This window comes from Hirundo rustica, chromosome 5 (genome assembly GCF_015227805.2).
Source record: "Hirundo rustica isolate bHirRus1 chromosome 5, bHirRus1.pri.v3, whole genome shotgun sequence".
NCBI lineage: Eukaryota > Metazoa > Chordata > Aves > Passeriformes > Hirundinidae > Hirundo > Hirundo rustica.
The window spans coordinates 57,686,484-57,709,605 of record NC_053454.1 but is presented as its reverse complement, the minus strand read 5'-3'; the positions used below and the strand labels follow the sequence as shown (position 1 = coordinate 57,709,605).

Below are 23,122 nucleotides of genomic sequence, written 5' to 3'. Positions count from 1 at the left end.
TATCAAGCTCCAATACTTGAAATCATACATAGATTCCACACTTCTGGGGATTTTGCAATCTATTTTATTCCATGCATTACTCTTCCCTCCAAGTCAACACAGTTTTTCTTCAGAAAAAAAAAAAAAAAATTACTTAGCCCCAAATTTAATTGTAATTTATTGTGGTGTGGTTTTGTGGACTTTCTTTGAAAACAAAGGAAAGCTCACCACTCTTTTCTTACTTTGCAACAGCATTTACTGTACACATCAATAACTTTGCACAAACAGCACTAAACAATGACAATAATAATAATAAATCTTGGATTTCTAAACTGTAAGAAAAAGCTGTTGATGATTTGATGGCAATCAGGTAATTTTATCTGGAAGTCTGTGATAGATGTATAGAGACCTTTGTGAGTGAGAGCTACAGTACTAGAGATGGGGAAGTGGAGTCACAAAGAGGTTGTTTGTGCTTTTTACATGATGACACGAGTCTTCACTGTGGTGGCTGGTGAGAGATGGCATAGAAATGCTGCCAGCAGGAGTGCCCTTCCTAGTGCAGGGCTGTAGCTGATTGGAAACTGATTGCACTGCACAGGTGATAAGACTTTCTACTTGGCTATTTGGTATTTTAAGGTTTGAGGTTGCTTAGTGTTTGCCTCCTGTAAGGAATGTAACGTTCTTTTTGTTGTTTTCAGCTTGCAGACGGTGGGCTGCATGCCACCTCCCGTGTCTTCTGCTGTAATTTTAACCAAAGCTGTTGGTGGGAATGAGGTGAGTTTGCGTTTTGGCTTTTTTAAACAGGCGTTCAAACAAGTATTTATTTATGACGAAGTCAAGTGGCAAAGCACAGACAGAAATGTGATGCTACTGTGGTTTGTAAAGCATTCTGGAATTAGGGCTTAACTATTGTCTTGATGTCAAGCAAGGAAAATAGTGATATCTTATGTGCTGGCATTGGTGAAACTGAAAGAAACTCGCTTCTCTGAGGTGATAAAAGGGTTTTTGACGTAAATTAGTGTTGGGTGATTTCTGCTTGCTACACTGTAAGTCCTATAACGTTCCTGTGCTGTGTTGTAGTTATTGCACAGACCAATAGATTTGCAGTAAGTCGTGCCCTTGCAGAGATTCTTTGCATGTGTTCAGTATTAAGAGGTCCTGTAGCAGGAATTTCTCAAGCCTGAAGCTGCAAATATGGCAAGTGATATGGCAGTACAAATGTGGATTTCAATCTTATATTGTTGAGACTGCATGAAGGGAAAATTCAGGGAATGTGGAGTTCTCTGACAGTGATGCAATGCAAAGTTCTCAGCAGATAGGAAATGCTGGAATAGAAGTTGTTGGTGTAAACTCAGTTTGGTCATTATAAATGTCTGCTTTAAAATGACATACTCTGATATAATTTCAGACTCTTTCTTTATCTACAAAGCACTTGCCGTTTTCAGGGAGGCCAGGTAAATGGCATTTAGGAAATTAGTCCAGCTGTGCTAATTAATGAGCTTGTTTCCTTTAGATTTGCTTCCTCATAGCTGCTGAAGCTAGTAGAGACCTGGTAGGTGAAGAAAGGAGGGAATTAACATTGACAGATGGGATTTACACCTGGGGCTGTTGGATGCTATTCTGAAGGGTTAAAGGCAAATCTTAATTCAGCCATAGAACTCCAGTGTGAGGTTGGGCAGTTCACTTCAACCACATGTTTTAAATATGGCCATTAGTTGTGAACTTCTCATTTTCTGACTTCAGGCTCTTGGGACCGATTAATGTCAGCTTTGAAAACACATGATAGTGCTGAAAGAGATTGAAGTTGTACTTTGTACTGACAAAGTGCTGTTTAATTGCTTTATCCTCTGAAGAGAGACCCGAAGCATTTCAAGTCAACCTTCTCTAATTATGGGCAATCCTGATGCACATCACTGTCTGCCAGTTTGCTACCTTGAAAAAAGAACCATAAAATTGTCTGATGGAGGTGCTGGGGAGTAGTTACTATAAAGAAATAATTCAAAGTACTAATAGTGATCAACAGAGAAATGAGAGGTTTTCCAGTTATGATTCTACATGTAGATGCTGTAAATTACAAGACACCACACAGTGAACAGTGAGTGTTAGATGAGGTATTGAGTGCTCATTCAGCCCTGTTGGTACTATCCTTTGAACAGGGTAAAGATCCTCTGGAAAAAAACTACAATATAATTGGTTAGTTGAAAGCAATGTAATACAGTGTGCAGGAGGGAGAGAGGTGCTTTAGTTTCTTGACCATTAGAATGCGCTTTTTTATGGTAGTGTCCTTCAGGGGTGGTGAGGGTGGGTATATTTTATACCAGCTGAAAAAGGGCTGCTTTCTATTTCATGATTGTATAAATCACAAGGTAGGATTTAAACTCTGATTCTTCTGTGCCAAATTGGTGATGGAGGAACATAAAAATGCACACCTGGTAGTGAGTAGAGATATCTGCTGACAGCAGAGAGGATGAATCAAGAATTGGGTCTTGGGAACTGAGGGTTCTCAGTCAGGCTCAAAGAGAGTCTGTAAAGAAAAAACCTCCCTTTAAAACAGCTCAGTGTAGACAAAGCATGTGGCAAAGTTATTGCCAAACTTGATCTCATTTCCAATGCAAACATATTTTTGGAATTTGATGTTTCTTTGTCATTCAGACTAATTTTTCTTCTGAAGATCAGCAAATCACATCCCTCATGCTAGGGGAGAAAAACAGTTTCGCATGTCTCTTTGCCAAACTTCACCTGAGCTGTTACTAATGTATTTCTTTTTCTATATAAGCAGAACACTGCATTTTTTCCCATTTCAGTTTGAATCCATTCTGATATACAAAGAATTTAAACCTGGGAGTTAACTGGAAATGCAAATGATTACACCGTGAGAGCATTTGTTCGTAACAATGCTTCTTAAACTGCTTTTTGCCTCAACGTGTGTGTATCCCTTACCTAGAGAAATTGATTTGTCTGAGGATGTATCTACTCTGTGTAATGTAATATGAAGATAAATGAGCTTGCTCAGAAAGAATATAGCAAGGAAGCTCCACGTGAAGTAATTAGTCTGAGAAGCGTCCTGCTGCTGTGGAGTACAGCACACCCTCAATGGCTGCTCTGAAAACCTCTTTGGATGTCTTGAAACGCAGCACTTAAGAGCTGCGGTGGTTGCCTGTGTTATGACAGTGTAGAGGGGTTTAGGTTTCTTTGTCTAAGTAGAAGTGGCTGTTAATTGTCAGTCTGGACTTGGGTTATTCTCAAAGAAATATCAGGCCCTGTGTCATGGCAGTAGTAGTACATCTGGGGCTGGCAAACATAGTCTCTATTTTTAACTCTGTCGTCAACCTTTTGGGTGAAAGAGCGAGTTATTTTGTCTCTGGGGTTGACTGTGATGCATAATAGCACATTTGTGAAGTGTTTGAAGATCAGTGCTGGAAAAACCTGTTGCGTGATCTATATTTTCTTGGCCTGGGACAGGGTAATTAAGTATTTGGTCAAGTGCTTAGAAAGTGACCTACATCATTAGAGGCTACTTGGCTGGTGGATTTTGCTGCCTATTAATTGGAAAATTTGGTTGTGTGATAATAAAAGGAAGGCTTTCTTTCTTCTCTCTGTTTCTCCTTCACCCTGATTTTCCATCATTCCTCCTGTGATCTTTTCCTATGTTACTTCCATTAACCCCACAAGCAACTTTCTAAACCGACCTATTCCTAGCTTTTGTCACAAATACACTTTGTTCATTAGCAAAGCCAGTTTGAAGCACTGAATGTTAGTTTGATACATCTGAAGCCCTATATGTACAAAAAAAAAGTTCATGTGTTGACTGTTGAGAAATGAGGAGGGATCACCGTAAGAACCAAAATCTAATTTTTAGTTTGTTGATATTTTCTCAATTACTTAGTTGTTTCTGTCAATCAGTCTCATGGTTTGTGTAGAGGACAGTCCATGAAGCTAAAAAAATTGGAATGAAAACCAGAAGGCCTCACATTTGCCCTTGTACTGTGAAGGGTCAGGATTTTAATGGTGTAGCTTGACACAGCACTGAAGGCTTTGTTGTGTCATTTTTTTTCAACGAGTCTTGTAGTTTTTTGGTGAAATTATAAAAACAATTTCTTTAAAAGTCTGCAATAGAGACAGATAAATATGTCATAATTTCAAGGCACGGTGAAGACAAACCTATTAAAAGCTCAGAGATACTCAGAAAGGAGTGCTGTAGAGATGCCAGATATTACTACAAAGTATTCAGACAGCAAAATGTCATACTCTCCTTAAGAATCAAAGTAATGAAGAAAAGAGATTGAAAATTAGATCTATAAGTCTATTATCAGTTTGGGAGAAAAAGCAATTTGTGATGACTTTTATGGCAGCTTAATGACATACTTTTGAAAAGTGTAACATAACAGGCAGGAGCTGTGATGGAATTGTACAGATAAATCGTTGCAGACAGCTCATTTTGTTGAAGAATACTTTGGCTATTTTGCTATCTCATACACCACACAACCACTGAGGGTTTTTTTGTTATTGTTCAGTTGAGCTATGGTTTGTATCAATCCTCTTAATCAACATGATGCTTTATTTTTTTTTTTTTTACAACTTTAATGTGGCTCTGCTATCCCCCTTTGTAAAACAAGGTGCTGCATATGCAAGACAAGATTTTGAAATATAAGGTAGGCTGCAATGACGAAAGCCAGAAAGGTGTTCATGAAATAAGGTACAAAGTAAAGAAGTAGTTCTATTATTGATTTTTAGATTTGTTTGATGAAGCAGATGTAGAACATAAAACTGAATACAAATTGCAAGGTCCACAGCTAGCCTTTCTGGGAAAGAATTGAGGGAGAGCAGCAACATTCACCCAACAAATGACATACAATAGCTTTAAATGGTATGTTGAAAAACATAACACATGAATAGTTTCTGAGAAATGAGGACTGGAAAATTCCTTTGTATCTGTGTTTTTGGGTTGTTTTTTTAAGTAGAAATAAAGAAAAAGTGAACTCTAACACTACTGTAAAACCACAGGAAAGATATTGATTTCTCTAAAAATATCTGGAGTTCTTTGAACTGTATATACATGTACATTAACCTTTCAGAAAAAGAAATAAAATGAAGAAAAAGGACTACAACCTCTAATGGTTTGTGATTCATACACTGACTGATGCACCAGTGTACCATGAGTGTTTACCCTTGGAAGGTAACACATAAACATTATGAAACAAAATTGTTTAAGATCTTCAAATAAACTAAATGTGTCATGATGTTTAGTTGTCTTCTATAATATAGTTTTTCCTCTCTAAATATAAGTCAGTAGTGTTGCCTGAAATTTGATTTCCAGATTACTCTTAAAATATTCATGTGTCCAGCGTTTGTTTATGAAAGGATAATTTAATTCTGTTGCTTTTAAATGTGCTAGTGTAAAAGGAAAAGAAATATCATGATTCTTTTTTCCTTTCCTAAGTAGTAAATTTTGTCTGCCTACACAGATTAAAAAATTCTAAATGAAAATTAAATGATTCTACTATTAGAGACTACACTGAATTCACTTGGAAGTGTCTGAGCGTTGGAGGACAAATTTAGCAAGATGTCTGTACTTCACATGTACAAATATAAAGAACTGTGTCAGCATAAGCTTTGTATGTACATAGGAGCTGTTGTGCTATTAAACCCACCCACTCTGTTCTAGTATTGCAGTCTAATTTTTAATGTATCCTAAGAGTTGAGTTTTCTTTTATTGTTGCTGTGCTTTGAGCAGATGGTTTTTATTGAACTATTTATTGATACTTAGGGTTTTTTCCTTCCCTGAGTTGTGAGTGCATTTTATATCCATCAATGCATAGGAGGAGCCCAAATTATTACTTACGATATGAATTTCATCACTGTAATGTGTCCCAGTCATGCAGCTCCATTATCTCGAGTTATCATCTTCTCAAGTCTTCTGTAACCCAAAGCAATTGGGAGTCTTTGGGGTTTTTTCCTTCTCTCACTGATCTCCTTTTGTTTATCAACAGCAGTTGTAATGCAAACCCACTAGTCAAACTGTTGAGAGGGAAGGGGATTTTCAAAGGCATGCAGCTCTGCTCTTAATTCAGCAGAGCAAATCCAGGCTAATATGAGGTGTGTGAAATCCCCAGTCAAGCGCTTCAAGCTCTTCACTTTGTACGAAGTTGCAGATTCTCCAGCACCTTTGAAAAGCAGATGATTTACTCACCCAAGATGTCAGTGCTTGAGTTAGACTTGGGATAAGATTTAATTTTGGTTCTGGTTGCCATTGCCTCCAGCTGAGGGTCTTTCATATGGCTCATAAGGTGTCCTGTGGAAAAAGTCCTGGAAGTGCAAGACTCTTAGAGTTGTGCAGTTAAGATGCATAAAACAGAACTTGCAGTCCTGTGCATGTTCAGCCTTCCCTTGTAGCAGTTCTGCCAAAATCTAGAACGCTGTTAAGCAGCCTGTTTAAATTGCACTAAGCTGGGCTGTGGCTGGAAGCTACCAGGAATCATCACAGCTTTGTGTTTTTACGGCTGTGTTTGCACAACTGTCCTAGATCTGACTTTGTAAGAGTGTTTTCAGAGGCTTTGCTGTTGCTCTTCTGTAGTGCTTGGCTGGGAAGCCAGTTTTTTGTCTGCTGTGGCACAATCACTGACCCTGAAAGCTGTTTGTGCCATGAAGAAGCCAGGACAGAAGGAGAGTCTTGCTCTCACGCTTGACAAAAGTGGCCTTTTAAAGAAAGGTGGTTTGGAATTTGTCTTGGTCTGCAGGTTAATTCAGTGTGAAGTTGCACTGTGCAAGAGCTTCCTTTATTTAGCAGTGAGTGCTGTATGAACTGCATTGTGTATGCAAAGCAAGCATTTTTAACTGTGAACAATTCAGAGACAGTGATATTAAGGTGTTCACAGAGAGAGGGGTCTAGTGCTCTAAAATTCAGGTTCTGTACTCTTTGCTGTTTAATGCCTGTTTGAGAGAGAGCAGGTATTTTGCTAGCAAGGAAAGTGTTATCTGCTCTCCCTAACTCAACCTTTGAAGGTAAAGGCTGTTTTGGAGGGCAGTGAAAATTGAAATGATTAATCAAAAATTTACAAGTGATTTGTTTTCAGTGGAGTGTTTTTTACGGTCTAAATTCCACTGAGCACCTGCATTCACTGTGTGAGGGTGGTTTTGTAATGAAAACCCTTCTTTTGATAGAGCAGTGCAGTTGTTTGCTGGCACTGAACCCCAGGGATGTGCTGGGTTCTGGTTCCACTGTCTCTCACCCTCACCTGTTGCCTTACAGCTCACTGCAGATACATCAAAATCAAACAAATCTATTGAGAGCAAAAAGTGCCGTTTAGGAATTTCTTTAGTGGGTTTAGTTAAGGAGAGCGTTGCTGTTCGAGTTCTGAACACTGACTTGCAAAGAGATAATGTTACATTGTTTCCTCTTTCTTGATTTTATCCTTTCTGTGTTAAAATCAAAGCTTCAGCACATTTCACTTGGAAAAAAATTTATTCTCTCCAAGCACTGTTTTAGCTGGCATGAATATTTTTGCTTAGTGGCTAATAAGAATATATGGAAAATAAAGCAAATTGAACATTTCCATAATTTCTTCTCTTTAGCTCTCTTTTTGGGTGTGCAGTATTAAGTCCTGATTTGTGGAAATCAAAGCTGTAAAACATGAAGCAGGAGTTTCAGTTAAAATAGTTATTCCCTCTAAATTTCATTCCTTTTTGAGAAAATTAAATTTATTCTACTATTCTTTTTTCATCATTGTGAGTATGAAAGAACATTGTGAATGTTTTTATCTTCTAAATTGTTTGTCAATTTATTCAGTATGTGTTAGGAAAACATGTTTTACATTCTGTAAGGAATGCCTCATTTGTGTGAAGACAGGATAGATTCCTAGGATGCTTTATATACAACTAAATAAGCCCAAATTTATTTAATTTTTTTTCATAGGACAAGTTTGGGTATTTTAGGAGTGTTTTTCATTTGTATTTTTCTGTTAAACTGCCTTTTTTGTTAGTTTGTTAGTAAGAGCATGTGGCAAAAAGTGTGAAGGGCAGTAGAGCAGCAAATTTTTACTGATTCCAAAGCCTTTTTTAGGCTCCAGTTTTTGGAAAATATTTGTCCTATGATGAAGTCTGAGAAGAGCAAGCAGCTGGTAAGCTGTTTCTGGCTGTGTTGAAGTAAAGCCACGTGTTTCCTGGGAACCCTTTTTCAGACACGCAGACCCCATGCTCGGGTGCTTTCCTGCTCAGCCAGGATTTTTTGCACCTGTTCCCTCGTGCATATGTCCTCTCCTATTTGAAATCCAGTACTTTGCTGCCACTTCTAAATTAGCAGAGAGAGGGGAATAGCTGGTGCAGAAGTTTAAACTCTTGTACTAGCATGGGAAGCCCCTATGGGAAGATGGAAGTTTTGAGGGGCAGGAGACTGGTGAAGGAGTGTCCTGGAAGCAGAGCAGCCGCTGATAGTTCATCCGTGTGATGGGGGAGAAGCTGTTCTGCTGTTTGCAGTGGTTTAACAAGTTCACTGAATTTTGGTTTTAGTACTCACTTTTTCTGTGGGAGAGAGACTAGGAGAAAAACAAAGCAGGCTCAGCTTTAAAATTAACAAATAGTTTTATTAACATACACTAAAAGAATAGGAAAAAAAGTTGGAAAAAAACTAAAACAGAATGAAACTTTAAAACCACTCTTCCCTCCCCTTACAAACTGTTCACTTCCTTACAAAACAACATGAAGAGACAAAACTTGTAATTTTCAGTCAGTTTCACTATCTGACAATAGTCTTTCATCAATTCATTAGGGGAAGAGTATCTTCTAGAGTCATGGGTCCCACTGACAACTTAGAACAGGTCTCTTGTGGGTTTTAAACTGTCACAAAAACAACCGCCTGGAGAAAACTGCCTTTGTGACCCTCCCAGGAGCAGTTTCCCAAGCTGCTTATGGGTCATGGGTCTTAGACTCTTGCATACTGGAGTGTCACCTTTTAAAGATGAATAACTCTAAAGCAAAGGATTCTTCACTTCAAGGTACAGAGATACCTTCTCACTTCTTCACTGGCGCAGGCGGCTTCTCATCTTTATCTCTGTTCAAGCATCTTATAAGATTAATATTACTTAGTCCATCACAAACACCTTTGCTCAAATCCACACACAAATTAAAACCATCATCTCCCCAAATGCATATCTTTCCCATGATTTAAAGGAATGATCTAAATATAGAGTTCATTTCCATGGCTCAAGTAAGAATAGAACAACCAACTCTTCAACCCTCTGTCCTAATAGTCTTCACTCTTGCTCTACTGACTTCATCCTGTTGTTCTTTATGTTCACTCTGTCCTTTCTTATTCTCTCAGAGAAGGGCTAAGCTCTGGAAGCTTCATGTTGCTAAGAAAGAGTTAAATCTGCTCGGAGTCTTTGTCTCTCTCTGTTGCTCCTGGTGTTAGATGTTCAAGGCTGCTCTGGTGAGGGAGGAAGAACTCACAGAAACATCAGAGATCAGAGCACTCAGGCAGTCCGGAATCACAAAAACCAGGCAGGATCATAAATGCCTTCTCAGCCCATCCCTCTGTGTAAATCGGGGTGGCCTCGGCCCAAATAGTGCCCATAGCTCTTACCAGGGTCCAGCAGAGATCTCTCCCTGCTCCAGAGAAGTCTGAAGAAAGTAGCTGTTGTAAAACAGCAACCTCTCCTTCCCCCGCTTCACCCGGGAGCCAATGGAATCCGGCCAGGCCTCAGGCCAGCTCACCCCAAAAGGGGGAGCAGCAGGCCCAGCTCGATGTTACCTGTCTCTCTCTGGCCAAAGGAAGAAGAAAAAGGACCCACCTACAGGAAATCCAGGGGTTTTATATGGTACTTCCCAAAGTCGCAGCTAACAACTTCAGTGGTCGGAACAGATGCCAATATTCCAACTAACCCTCTGATAGGTCCCTGTCTTTTCTAAAGGAATTCCCAGGTCCTGACCTGGAGAATTATTTTACATTTTTCTGTAATTAAAAAACCAAACTGTACTAACCTATGGCGCTGTTAAACATAATCTTTGCCATCCCATCCAATACCTCATGGTGTATGTACTCCCTATACAAGCTGCATTTGCAGGCTATTTGCTTCTCTGGCACTTGGGGTCCCCTCACCAGCCTCAGCCTGGCCCCACCCGGTCCGTGCTGTCTGCCTCCGCATCCTGCCCTGCCCCAGGCCCTCGGATGCATCCCTGGGGAGTTGGCACCAGGAGGAGTTTCCCCCAAGATTCAGGGGAACAAAAAACTTTGCCTTTTATTGGGTGGATACGGTAGATCTGACTTCATCTATTTGTTTTTAGTACTAAAGACACGTTTAGTAAGACCTGCCTGAGCAAACAGAGAAGCTTTGCTTATCAGCAAAGAAGTCAGCAGCCATATGCTAACCAGGTAGTCTAATGCAGTAAAGAGGGTGTTCCTGGGCTTGAACTGAACTGTGTTTGAGCTGGTAAGCTGGGAGCAATTTCTGGAAACTAATTTCTGGAATTAGTTTGCCAATTTATGCGTGTTACTTCAGTGAAATTTTGCAACTCCCTGATCTAGAAGATATTGTGGATGATTGCAACAGGATTCCTAAGGTGTTGAATTTCTAGCATGTGGATGACTTTGCTTAGTTAGACCTATTTTTTATTATATTTTTTTAATGATCTAAATTCATTTTGTTTAATGGTATGGTTGCAAAATGTCTGTAATGTATATGGGGATATATACTTGAGGCATGCTGTGTGAGTGCTCCAGCTCCAACTGCATATCCAAAACCTTTTAAAATGAAATCTCAATGAGCCCTATGGGAAAAAGTAAATTATTACATGTGGTGAACTCTTAAGTCATAGACCAAGGTCATGGCAGTGAGAGTGTATTTCAAAAAGGTTTTATCTGTGCTTGGAAAGCAAATGAAATCTCTCATCATTAACTTCAGAATTATAGTTGTAAGAGGATTTTCACTAGAGGTGAAAGATCAAGTTCATGGCGGACATAATGGAGTCTGAAAAGTTATTTCTGAGACATAATACTGGGGCGTGAAACATTCACTGAGGTTTTCACATTATTGAGTTTACAGCCTGTAATCCAGCTACCGAAGATCAGAATGGTCGTAATCATTGCTGCTGTTAGGGCTTGATTCCAACCTTTGCAAAGGGGGAAGAATTTTAATTTAAATTATATTGTAAAGACTTTAACAAAAAAATCCTAGGTTTTCAGGTGTGTCAGTCTCTGCCATTGCACACAGGCTACAATAATAATAATAACAATAACAATAATCTCTCTATAGGAAGATAATTTAGTAAACCTGAATGATCTTAATGAATCCATCAAAGCATGTGTGCATGCAGTGATGTGATCTCTGTCCTTATTTGCTGATGGTTCACATAAATCAGAAAGAACAAATGGTGAAGGGAAACAGGGCTGAAAAGCATAAGTAGACCTAAGGCTCTTAGAGACCCAGACTTTTATCCTGTCAGTGAAAATAGATATTCACTTGTCTGTTTATTCAACACAGTGTTCTATTTTGCTGAATTTTGTGTGTGTTCACGCATTCCAGTGGTACCAATGAGCAATAGAAACCTGCCCAAGAGGAGAGCCTGAACTCTGTGTCTGCACCTTGGGACTGGTTTTGCAAATACCCCTGCCTGTAGCAGCACTTACTTACAGAGTTTATGGTGCTCAGCCTGTTTGCTTGGAGGAGTGGTGAAATCTGCCAGTGATGTGCTGCATTTAAAAGATGAGCATTAAACAACCACCACCAAAAATGAATCTGTGTGTGCTTTTGTTGTCGTGACGGTGATTCCATTTACAGGAAGGTTTCAGCTGTTGCAGTTTTATTCAGAATAGTCTGCTTAGTCCTCTTTTCATGCCATTTCACTTTTGGGGTAAAATTCAATGTTTTGTTTTCTTAAATCCTTCTATCTCCTTAAGAAAGGGTGTTTGTTCCTCTAGTTACAACTGCAAGTGACAAGCACATACGTATTCCTGGCAAGTGTTATTTTAATCTGTTGGAAAATATTAGCTAATTCTACAGTAGTAAGGTTTTGTAACTGGAATTACAGCAAGTCAGCTCTATGGCTATCAAGGTGTGTTCTACTTGAGCAAAGCATTTTGTTTCAAGTGAATGTTTCTTGGGAAACCTTTCATATATTCAGTGCTTACAATATTACCTAAAAGTCCTATAGGAAGAGGAAGCATAAACTGGCTTGATAGGTTACCTGTAATTCAAGAAATGACAGCATTAAAATTAGACATAAAATCTCAGTTCTGATCTATGGATGTGTTTTATGTTTGCTTTAAAATGATGTGGTCCTGCAATTTAGGAAATATATCCTATAACATTTTTTTCTGTACTGTTAATGTCATGTATGTTATCTCAAAAACACTTGCTGTCCTTTCGTTATCCAAATGGCCTGGAGTATCCATGTTGAGTGAGACTTTCTGTATATGGTTATGTCCCCTAAAATGTATGTTTTAATAATTTAGTCAATGGCCTCTCTTCTACCTTTTCTTCTCAGCCAGCAGTGCACTCTTCTGTGCAGTTGTGAGGCATTTCTGTTTCTAAGCCCAGTCACAGATGTCTGTGACCTGTGGATACTGGGATGTTTCTGCTGTTTGCAGCATCAATGCCATGACTTCTGCATGGCTCGGTTCTCTGTAATTTATGATCTGAGGAACTCAGAACAATAGATGGTATTTGTAGGTATGAAATACACAGAAAGTTCCACGGTTTTGTACAGTGCTGTCCTCAAATCCCTTCTGTGAACAAGTCTCTCTGGGGCATCTCTGCTTCACAAGGGGTCTGCTGTGATGATCCCTGGAATAACAAATGCCTCCGTTGCTACATTTGGGCTTCCAAACCTTCCTGAAACTCCCAGTAGATAAAACTCACAGTTTTGTCTCATCTTCTGCAAATAACTACAAAATATGTACCTTGTAACCTCGATTTCTTTGTTTTAGTTGATTCCTCAGCACTTTCATTCCATTTTCTCGAAATTTAGACAATTCCATTAAATTAGTTCAGTTCTCTAGGTAACAATGTATACATGTGTATAAATTTAAAACACCAGCCTATGCGGTAGTTTTGTGTAACTTTGTTTCATGTAAATATGAACACCTGGAACATAAGGATACTTTATAACTGAGGTACATTGTGAGTATGACAGCTGTGCTCTCTCTGTGATCAGGATTCAGATGTGCGTGCTTGCCTTGAGTAAAATCTTTTGTAAAATCTTCCTCATTGTCTTAGCAGCACAGTTACGCTTACCACCCTCCCAGTTCTTCCCCTCTCTGGTACTTTTGCATAATATAAGTCCTTGTGATCAAACTGATTTTAATATCTCCCCTCTTCCAAATCATGAGCCAGTTGCAGCGTGCTGTTTGTCATCTCCCCTACTGGTATAAAACCACAGTGTAAATCTGTAGTAGTCTTCTGTTTCCCTGACTGGTTTTAATACCAGTCAGTGCTTCCACCTTGCAGGAGGATTTTGCACTCAGACGAATGGCTTGTCGTGCTAACTTATCACGCAGTATCTTGTGAGGTGGATGGCTCATTTAGCAACACTTCCAGCAGGCTGTGTTCATGGTTTCTTTATCAGCTTGTGGGTGGTTTTGTTTGGTTTGTGAGTAGCGGGAGGCAAAAGTGTCTTTTAATACTCTTAATATATATATATTTTTAGCCTAATGCAGATCTGCCATACAAGCAGATTTTAAAGAGATTTCCTGTCTTTCAGGCTTCAATTTCCTTCTAAATTGTGTGATGCAAGGCAATGGAAAATTTAATTTTGTAAGGTTATTTCCTCCTGTGGAATATATTGTAATATGCTGAGGCTTTATTCTGAGCCATCTCATTTCTTGGATGTTTTTACAAAACTAGAAATAGTTGAATTGGGTTTTCCTTCTAATTAGCATATGCCAGCTGCTGCCAGCAAAAGAACACCTGTGCTGCTAGTGAAGATACCTGGAAGCTTGGGCACGATTCTTCTCCTTTATCCTAGTGTAAATTTGATATGCTTCTGATGAAATCAAAGCAATGGGCTGGATCAGTGTAGGTGAGAGTCACAAAGGAAAATTGGATCTTTATGATTTCTAGTAGGTGGATTCCAGAGGCAGTTATTGGTGTGGTGTCCTTATGCAAAAGTGTGCAGCTGACATAAATGCTAAGTGAGTGCATAAATAAGTAGAGCACAGCATTTTTGTCCACTGTATTCTCATGTTAAATACTTCCTTTTTGAAATATTTATTGCAAATAACCAAAGCTGCCTGTAATTTTAAAACAGAGAAGTAAAAACAAGCATCAGTATTGTTCATGCTGAAAATGCTTTTAAAGATGGAGCTCTATCTATGGGCTGAGCTTATGTCATTATCTTGAAGTTAGAGTAACTGTACTTATCTCTAGGAAGTGTGCTCCTCTGGAAACATCACTAAGCTTTCCCTCTACTATCTCCTTATGCAGGTATTAGAGGACTGTAAAATCATTTTATTTGCTGACAATCTGCATAATTCCAAGATAAGAAGAGAGTTTGCCCAGTGGAGGAAATGTGTAGTTCTTTCATCTACATTCAGAAGCCTATTTCCTCTAGCTTTCATTGGAGACAAAGGCAGCCTCCAAATGTGGTTTATGGATATTTTCTGCTGGGTTTATTCATACAGACAGAAATGAAAAGCAGAAATAAAATACCTAAACCACAAAAAAGTGCATAGTACACATGTAGTCAGCAGTGAACTATAGAGCTATACTGTTAAATGCCTTGGATTTGGAAGAGAGGAAAGAACATGTACTATCTGTATAGACAACCTTTCAAATATGTAGGTTGAATCCTATTTAGTACCTGGGGGGGATTAATGGTTCTGCAGTGAGATCAATGCTTGAACTATATGCCATTTAAAATATTACTCATTAAACCTTTTTTTGGTGTAGTCTAACTAGGTTCTTGGAGGAATTCTTGTTTGTGGTGGTGTTGCTAATATCCAGAATGGCTTTTCCTCCCTCTGTTCCACTGTAATGACAGAAAAATGGGAACTATGCAATTCCATTTCCAAATTAGAAGAAGTGTTAACATGGATTTTGTTTGAAGATCTTTTTTCTCTGGAGTTTGTTTTCATATTTGATTTGCTTTTGTGTGGATATCTTGGCATTTCTGTCATGCTACAGTGCTTTCTGCTTGCAGCTGTGGAGCTTTTGGAGAAGGGCTGTGGGGAGCTTTATTCACTATTAGAAAAACTCACTGAAGAGCTGTAATTTCATAATAGATAGTGCCAGGCAGCATTAGCTACTGATGTTTGGATACCCACAGAACATAAATCAATACTCAGGGTAAACAGAGGCGTGTTTATGTTCTGGAGCATTTGCTCATTTGCTGTTGGAGTCCTGGTGATGGCATATGGCCTTGCAAATAAGGCTTCAGCACCTATATCTAGGCTGTAAATTGCCGTATTTAGCACAATCTTACAAAAATGTGCCTTTAGGCACTGTGAGAAATGTTCATTCAAACATATATATAATTTGGATTTTATTACATTTGATACGTAAAATTCATGTGAGGTTTCTTTGGCTTTTGACTGTCTTTTTCTGTGTGTTTTTGTGAAGTAGATAATGTGGGGTTTTGTGGAGTTTTGCTTATTGTTGATTTAAAAGGAGTAGAGGGAAAGTCAGCTGTGTGGGATGCACCATTTGAATTCTATGGCTGGTGAAGACAGAAGGTATTAGGTATCTACAGTGCATAAAACACCAAAATTAAAATTCTGCCTAGTTTGCACTTCATTTCTTTGTTACTTGTATTGATGCCAACTCACCAATAAAGTCACATGCTTTTTAAAATCACCTTAGTTTGCCCTGTTCTGCCTCCCAGCACTTTTCTTGTTTCACTGCAGTCTGGATTGTTCTGCAGTAGATGATGTGCTGATAAGTATAATACAAGTTTTTACTGTGATGGTATGGAATATTTTATGACTTTTTCTTGTTTCTGTTGTCTGAAACATCATAGCTTCTTGTAAGATACAGCAGTCACAGAAGTCATCAATTAAACTCTAACAGGCTGATATCATAGCAAAGCTTTTAAGATAAACATTTGTTCAGCACGTGTTACATAGAGAGAGCATAAAAACCAGTTTATGTTGTCCTGGTGCTGCCAGTACTTTAAAATGTCATTATTTGGACTAATCCACATTCGCTCTAACAACATACCATACAAACACAGGACAATTTGCTTAGTTCATATTCAGAAAGAAAAAGCTCTAGCATCTTTCTGAATATCTCCCAAGTACACTGAATTTTTCAGGAGTTAATTTACTGTTAATATGATGCAGCTAAAGACAGTGGTGCACAAGTTCTTTTCTTATTGGTCCAATGGTTACAGGGCATTAGGAAACTGCTAAAATACTTTGGGGTAACTTTTTCGTGTTGTTTAACTCACTGGGAATGGAATGTTGTGGCTGGAAGGAACCAGGATAGCTGTGGTGTGAGAAATGAGGAAATAAAGAGAGTAGGATGCTCTGTAACAGCAGGATCACCTCTAAAGCACATGATTTTCAAATTGCTTCTGTCTGTAGCACTTGCTAAAGGTTTTCTTTGGGAGCTGGTGTGATATGACAGATTATTCAGAGGTTTTGTCATAGCTTTGTTCTGAGCACTTTGAAAATATCCTGAAATGAGACAAAGTTTAGTCATATGGGCCTGGCTTGAGAAAAGCATTCATTTATTTCATGTCCATTCTTTTTTAGCTTGCTCTTTCCAATAGAAGGGGAAAAAAGGTGTGGTGGCTGATTTGAAACAAAAGGACACCCACACAGGAGTGAATTCTTGCTGTTTTGTGCCACTCCTGGATTTTAAAAGTGATGCTTATTGGAATTACGTGGCTCAGATAACGTTCGTCATTATGGGCGTGTTTAATTGCTCTCAGAAAAACACAAGTGAGATTTCTGTTTGTTCCAGGTCTAAGTGCTCTGGTTCCTTGTGTTGCTGAGTGCAGGCAGTCAGTGGGCACTGGGACTCAAAAGCAGAGTGTTTGAGGTGTTGGAGTATTTTTTTTTTTTTTTTTTTTTAGTAGGCTTTGAAAAACGTTGTTTGATCATGCAGCATGTCTTGGTCTTTCAATGAAATCTTCATTAAATCCACCCATTCCTTAAAGGATTTTTTTTTCTTTTTTTTTTTTATAACTTGTGTTTGCCTTTGTCACATGTTCTTGCTTGGGTTATCATTCATTAGCTTCTCCAAAAAGATTAACAATTCCTTAAAACAGGATCATGTGCATTCTGGTGTTCTGTGTGAAGGCAGTGCTGGAGAGCCGAGAAGCCCCAGGATCCCTATAGAAATTTACAGACGATTTTGATACTCCAGTCCACTCAAAAAATCTGCTGATACCGTAATGTTTTTTCCCTTGCCAGGACCCTCCTTGCCTGGTGTCATTTCTTGAGCTCTCCTGGGATGAGATTAGTCTAAAACAACAAAGTAGCCAGATGTCTGGTTCTGAGAGAGTCCCAGAGGCCAGGGTATGGTAGGCAACAGTAATCGCTGGGGGCTGAAGATCAAAGATACCTGAGAATTACTTATGGGCACATACTATGTGTCATTCCCATTATTAGCAGTCTGAGAAAATTTGTATCCCTAATTAACCCTTTTGTTGGTTAAATTTTCTTGCCAGTACAGTCCTGTCTCTAAGAACTATTTGTTCTTTTTGATACCATTACATGTTAGTTTAAAAAAAAAAAAAAAAAAAAAATTCTCATAGTAGCAAATTTATATAATTCATTCAGATATTTTTTATCACGGTCATTTTTAAATGTCACAAGTGAGCATGATTTCTCTTTGTTTACTGTGCCATTCTTTGGGCTGGTGTCATTCTTATCCAGAACTGTGTCAATAATGATAGTTAACTTGTCAGGGTGGTGATTTTAGTTAATTGCTTCCTAATAATCTAAAATGAATTAGTATCTAAATCCAGGGACGGGATGTCTGTATATCATTGCCTTCCCCCTTATTGGTATTTCTAATTAAACGGTAATTAATGCTTTTAGTTATCGTTTGTTTGTGTTATACATTCTGAAATAACACCGAGACTGTAAATGCTGACTCTGGGCTTTAGGAATGAGTGACTCCTAGAGAGAGAGAAAACAGAGACGAAAACCTGATTGTGGCCTTCTGTGCTTCTCTTTTTTTTTCCTCAGGTGAAAATAGGAAGGTTGTGAGTTGAGTATCTATTTTACTAAGTAATAATATTCTCTGTTGTTGTAGAATTGAAGATTGAACAATTTCCCCTGACTTTTGAATAATAATGTATAGTTATCAGAGATACCCGTTGTTTGTTCTGATCACTACAATTTCATTATCTTTAACATGATACAATAATACGTGTGGCAAATACTGTATGTGCATGTTTGGTTTCTGCTCACACTAAGTTTATGTGGTTCAATGTCTATATTGCAGGTGTTTGACTATTCTAACAGGCACTTTGGAGTGAGCAGTAAGTGAAGAAAAGATCCCTGGAGTGCTTTAAAGGGTTGAATTGATTTGTCTCTTTCAGTCTTGACAGTCTCACCTCAAACCATTTTATTTGAGCAAGAAACCCCAAAAGCTGACCTGCCTGAAAGTCTATTGTGGTTTTTTAAATACTTTCACTTTTGTCACAGGTGGCGTGACGAGATGCTGTCTGCATCTTCCAACACAGCCATGGCTGTAGCTCCATTGTCCCCATTCCTGTTCAGCTGCACACCCAAAGCTTTGTTTAAAACAAACCACCATCTAAAGAAATGAGGCAACAGCTTTCTGGTGAACCAGGGTTATTTAACCTATGGCTACCAGCAGGTATAGCTGATCACTGTCTGAAAATTCCAATGAGGTTCATAATATCAATAGGATGGAGACAGGTACGGAGCTTGTCAGAGGTGCACGGGAAGGGGGAGCTGCACAGGAGGGGTTTGCAGGCAGTAGCTGTTTTCGTAAGGATGGTGGCACCCTGGGCTTTGGATCATTTGTTGCAATTTGTGTGTCACAATCCAGGTGCAAGCACCATGCTTAGCAGCTGCCTGCTGCTCAGAAGATTCTGTCTGGCTATCCTAACAGAAGAAAATTAGGTCTTCATAATAACATTTCAGTTCTGTTTTGCACAACCCTTGCAGATTGCTTTTTTCCTTACTTTTCTTTCTCCGTTGTTTCTTAGGCAAGCATTGCAGCAGTTTTGTTTGTCTGCAGTGCTCTGTTGAAGGTTACAGTCAGAACTGGAATAGGTAAAATCCAGGTGTCCATGAAGTTGTGTCAGCAAAGGCCAAGTATGACCTACCTTTGAGTTACCTCACACAGGCAGCAGGGTGCTTCTCAGGAAGGTGTGGAATCCCTAGCTGAGGTTATGGGGAGAGCCCTACTGGATGGACTCACAGCCTGTCAGAAACAGAATTCCTTTCTCTTCATTCTCTTTTGTTATCTGCCTAGAGCTCTTGGAAGCCATTCCACTACTGCTGACAAGCAAGAATGTGACACAGTCAGCAAATACTAGGTGAGTTTGTAGAAGTAGAAGCACAGGCATCTCCCTGTGTTTTCAGGCTGGTAAAATTCATATTTTGATCACTAGTGCCACCTCACCAGTTTAAGTCAAAAAGGTGACTGCATCTGAGGTGATGTGGGAGATTCCAATGCAGTGCAGGAGCAGAGTAAAGCACTGCAGAACTACTTCTCCCTGACATGCTTGCAACTTTTTATGTTGAGAGATGAGGTTATGAGATGCTAGTTGTTATTAAACAAGTACTTGGAATTTGGAGCTGGTGAAATTACTGGTATCTTCTGCAAGTAGATTGTCCCCCACTTTCTTGTTCATGTGGCACATTTCTGTAACTGTGAAATGTCATAAGGACCCGTAAAGCAGTTCTTTATTTGGATTTACAGAAAACTGACTTTAGAGCAATTCTTTGAGTGGACTCAGAAACTGGTGTAAATACTTTTTACAAGTGTATTGGATTTGTGTGGCAAAGCCAGGGTGCTACAGGGCGTAGTCTGTGAGAAGCTCCTGGAAGCATCTCCTACCTCTGATGCAGCCAGTGCCAGCTGGCTCCAAGATGGACCAGCCACTGGCCAAGGCCCATCAGCAGGTGCTGGTTGTGCCTCTGGCATGACATAGCCAAGAAGGAGCAGAAATCTGTGCACAACAGCAGCCAGAGGAGAAGAGTGAGAACGCATGAGAGGAGCAGCCCTGCAGACATGAGGCCAGTGAAGGGGAGGGGGCAGGAGGTGCTCCAGGTGCCAGAGCTGGGATTCCCCTGCAGCCCGTGGTGCAGCCCATGCTGAGGGTGCCAGAGCCAGAGCTGTGCCCCTGCAGGCCATGGAGGTCCATGACCATGGGGGGGTCCACCTGCAGCCCATGGAGAACCCCCACTGGAGCAGAGGGATGCCTGAAAGAGGATGCGACTCTGGGGCAAGCCTGCACTGGAGCAGGCTCCTTGGCAAGACTTTCAGGTCCTTGAGAGAAGAGCCCATGCTGGCAGGACTTGTGACCCATCCTGGAGCAACCTGTTCCTGAAGGACTGCACCCATGGAAAAGGAGCCATGCTGCACTTGGATACCCCATGCCAGAGCAGGGGAAGAGTGTGAGGAGGCAGAGGCAGTGTGTGATGAACTGACAATAAGCCCAGTTTCTCATCACCCTGCACCTCTGGTGGGAAGGAGGCAGAGAATTTGGGAGTAAAGTTAGGCCTGGAAAAAAAGGAGGGGTGAAGTGAAGGTGGTTTAAAGATTTATTTCTTGTTATCCTGCTCTGATTTGGTGGGGGGAAAAAAAATATTTCTTAGCAAAGTCAGGTCTGTTTTGCCCATGACAGTAAGTGGGTGAGTGATCTCCCCCTGTCCTGCTATCAATCCACCAGTGTTGTGTTATATTTTTCCCTCCGCTGTCCTGCTGAAGAGGGGAGCAATAAAGTGGCTTTGGTAGGACTCTTGGCATCCAGCCAAGGTCAACCCACCACAACAAGCTGAATAAATTTGAGTACATTAAGGTGTTCCATTGCATATTAATGAATACTGCTTCATTCTGGGTGCTTCTATTACCAGAGAGCCTATGAATTTGAAATAACTTTTGTGAAGGAAAAAACACAGGAAGTAAAGACACAGCCCCCTAGAAATCTGTGGGAACAGTGTTCTCTGGTTAGGGCTGTTGGGTATGACAGGGATGAAAACAGTCGTGTCACTAATATGCTCCTGTCTGGTATTTAAGAATAGAGCCATAGGAACTAGGAAAGGGGAAGGGCTCTAGAAGCAGTCAGCAAGAGTGAGTGTTGTAAAAGAAAAGTAAACTAGGGTTGAACTGAAGGGGAAATTATGCAGAAAATGAAAATTCAACATCTGCATGGACCTGGTAGTTTGTTACTACAAGGGAATATGTAGGTGTTTTGTAGTTATGTCATCAAATGAAATGTATCTGTATATATTTTTCTCCATACTGCAATTGTTACATTTAGTGGCTGTTTACTCTTTTAAACAGCCCATGACAGCCCAAGCTGTATGAGTAACTTAAGCCATAGCTTTGCTTTTTACTTACCTGAGCCATTATGACCTTGGGCTGTGTAAAATCATATTAAAAATCTCATAGTGATGTAATTGAGGCAGGGGCATGATCTAAAGGTCACGTAATGAGATAAACTGGAAAATCATTGTTTCTGTTCACAAGTTTATTTCCAGTCTCATGTCCATTCACAACACTGAAATTCACAGGAAAAATGAGGAATGTAACTAACATGGCAACTTTTTGAAAGGTGTCTGCACATGGCAACATGTGAATAATCACAAGCAAAAGCCTCTTGGTGACTTGATTATACTTAAATTCTTGGCAGAGAATTCTTGCTGTAGAATATCTGGTTTTCCAGCATGTCAAGAACAACTTGCTGTTATTTTAGTTTGTGGATCTTTTGAGTTCTAATGTGGGGAGGAAAGGAAATTAATTAGAGCAAACTCCAGAAAGCTATGAGTGTTCTTATGATCTCTTGTAATTAAAAATGCCAGCTCCTTTTCCTGGTTTTTGTATGAACAAAATCATCTATGTTTAGAGGTGTTGAAGTAGAAAAGCTGTAGTGAATTTTCCAAGTGCTATTCAGTTTTATGCCAGCAGTGATGGAAGGATCAGAAGCTGGTTGACAAAGCCCTTCCTCTCTAAACTGCAGATCCTAAAATCTAAATCAAGTCATAGTAATATATGTGCTCGTGGCTGTATAAGAAGTCTCCTGACTATATAACGTACTTAGCAAACCCCTGGGTTATCCTGGTGTTTTATTGGTGACCCTGTGACCCAGCATAAATTCAAGGCAAAGGGCTTTTTTAACTGTGCCCCTTCCCAGCTCAGAGGGGCGTGCTGCTAACAAGTTATGGCTGCGACGGCAGAAAAGAACGTCTGTGTTGGGAAAATTAATTGCTTGTAAGCAAATGTTTTTAAAATGTGACATGGTTTTCATAATGTATACTTTTTGTTAGTGCTATGTATTCGAGGAATAGTAATAGGCAGAGCTTGCCTAAGGATTGCTTTCTAAAATATTTAAATTACACAGCTAATGTTGTTTTCCGTGGTCTTTATCTGACAGGCTATTGTGACGTGGATTACTATGCTTAACACTTCTTTGTACTGATAATGTAACAACTGAGCATTTAAAATAAAATGCACATTTGCTGCTGAATATTTCCTTCTTTGAGAGGGCTAGATTAATGAAAATTAATGAGGTTAGGGAAATTTTGCTTCACAAGTGATCAAGTAAATTGGGCTCTGCACAGTCTGCAAAACGTTATTTTAACAAGACTGTATTACATTTCTGTTGTGCCTTCCATTGTTAAGGGTAATTAGAGAGTATGCATGTTTTAATGAGGATAAAAGTTATATTAGAACCAAAAGCTTTTCTCCTAGTAGTCTCTGAGGTTGTCTTGTATAATATGAGGAAAATACTGGTTTTTACTGGCAAGTGTGTTTATTTTTCTTTTTGTTACGTACTTCGTACAAGCAGCATATATACTGCAAATAAAGGGTTTTTACAGAATTGCACTGAAATACACTGCATAATAAGTGTATATATATATATATATATATATTTATTTTTTTTTAAGGGCTCAATAGAGGGTACATGCAAATTAACATTCTGAGTTGCAGTTTGCTACCGAAAGCATTTGAAATGTGGGGATGTTTTTTTAGGCATTAAGAAACGTTAGCTGGTAAGAGTAGTA

General features: G+C 39.4%; 1 protein-coding gene across 4 annotated transcripts in view; it reads left to right on the top strand.

Annotated features, from left to right (window-relative positions):
* SLC10A7 (solute carrier family 10 member 7) overlaps positions 1-23,122 on the top strand; it is a 141,458-nt gene that overhangs the window by 11,265 nt on the left and 107,071 nt on the right. For all 4 annotated transcript variants that reach the window (XR_005701074.2, XM_040065448.2, XM_058420774.1 and 1 more), the window contains one exon: positions 678-753. Coding sequence is in view for 3 of the 4 variants with exons in the window: in XM_040065448.2 (XP_039921382.1) it covers positions 678-753 (76 nt within the window). In the remaining variant the exon portion in view is untranslated. The remainder of the gene's footprint in view (positions 1-677; positions 754-23,122) is intronic.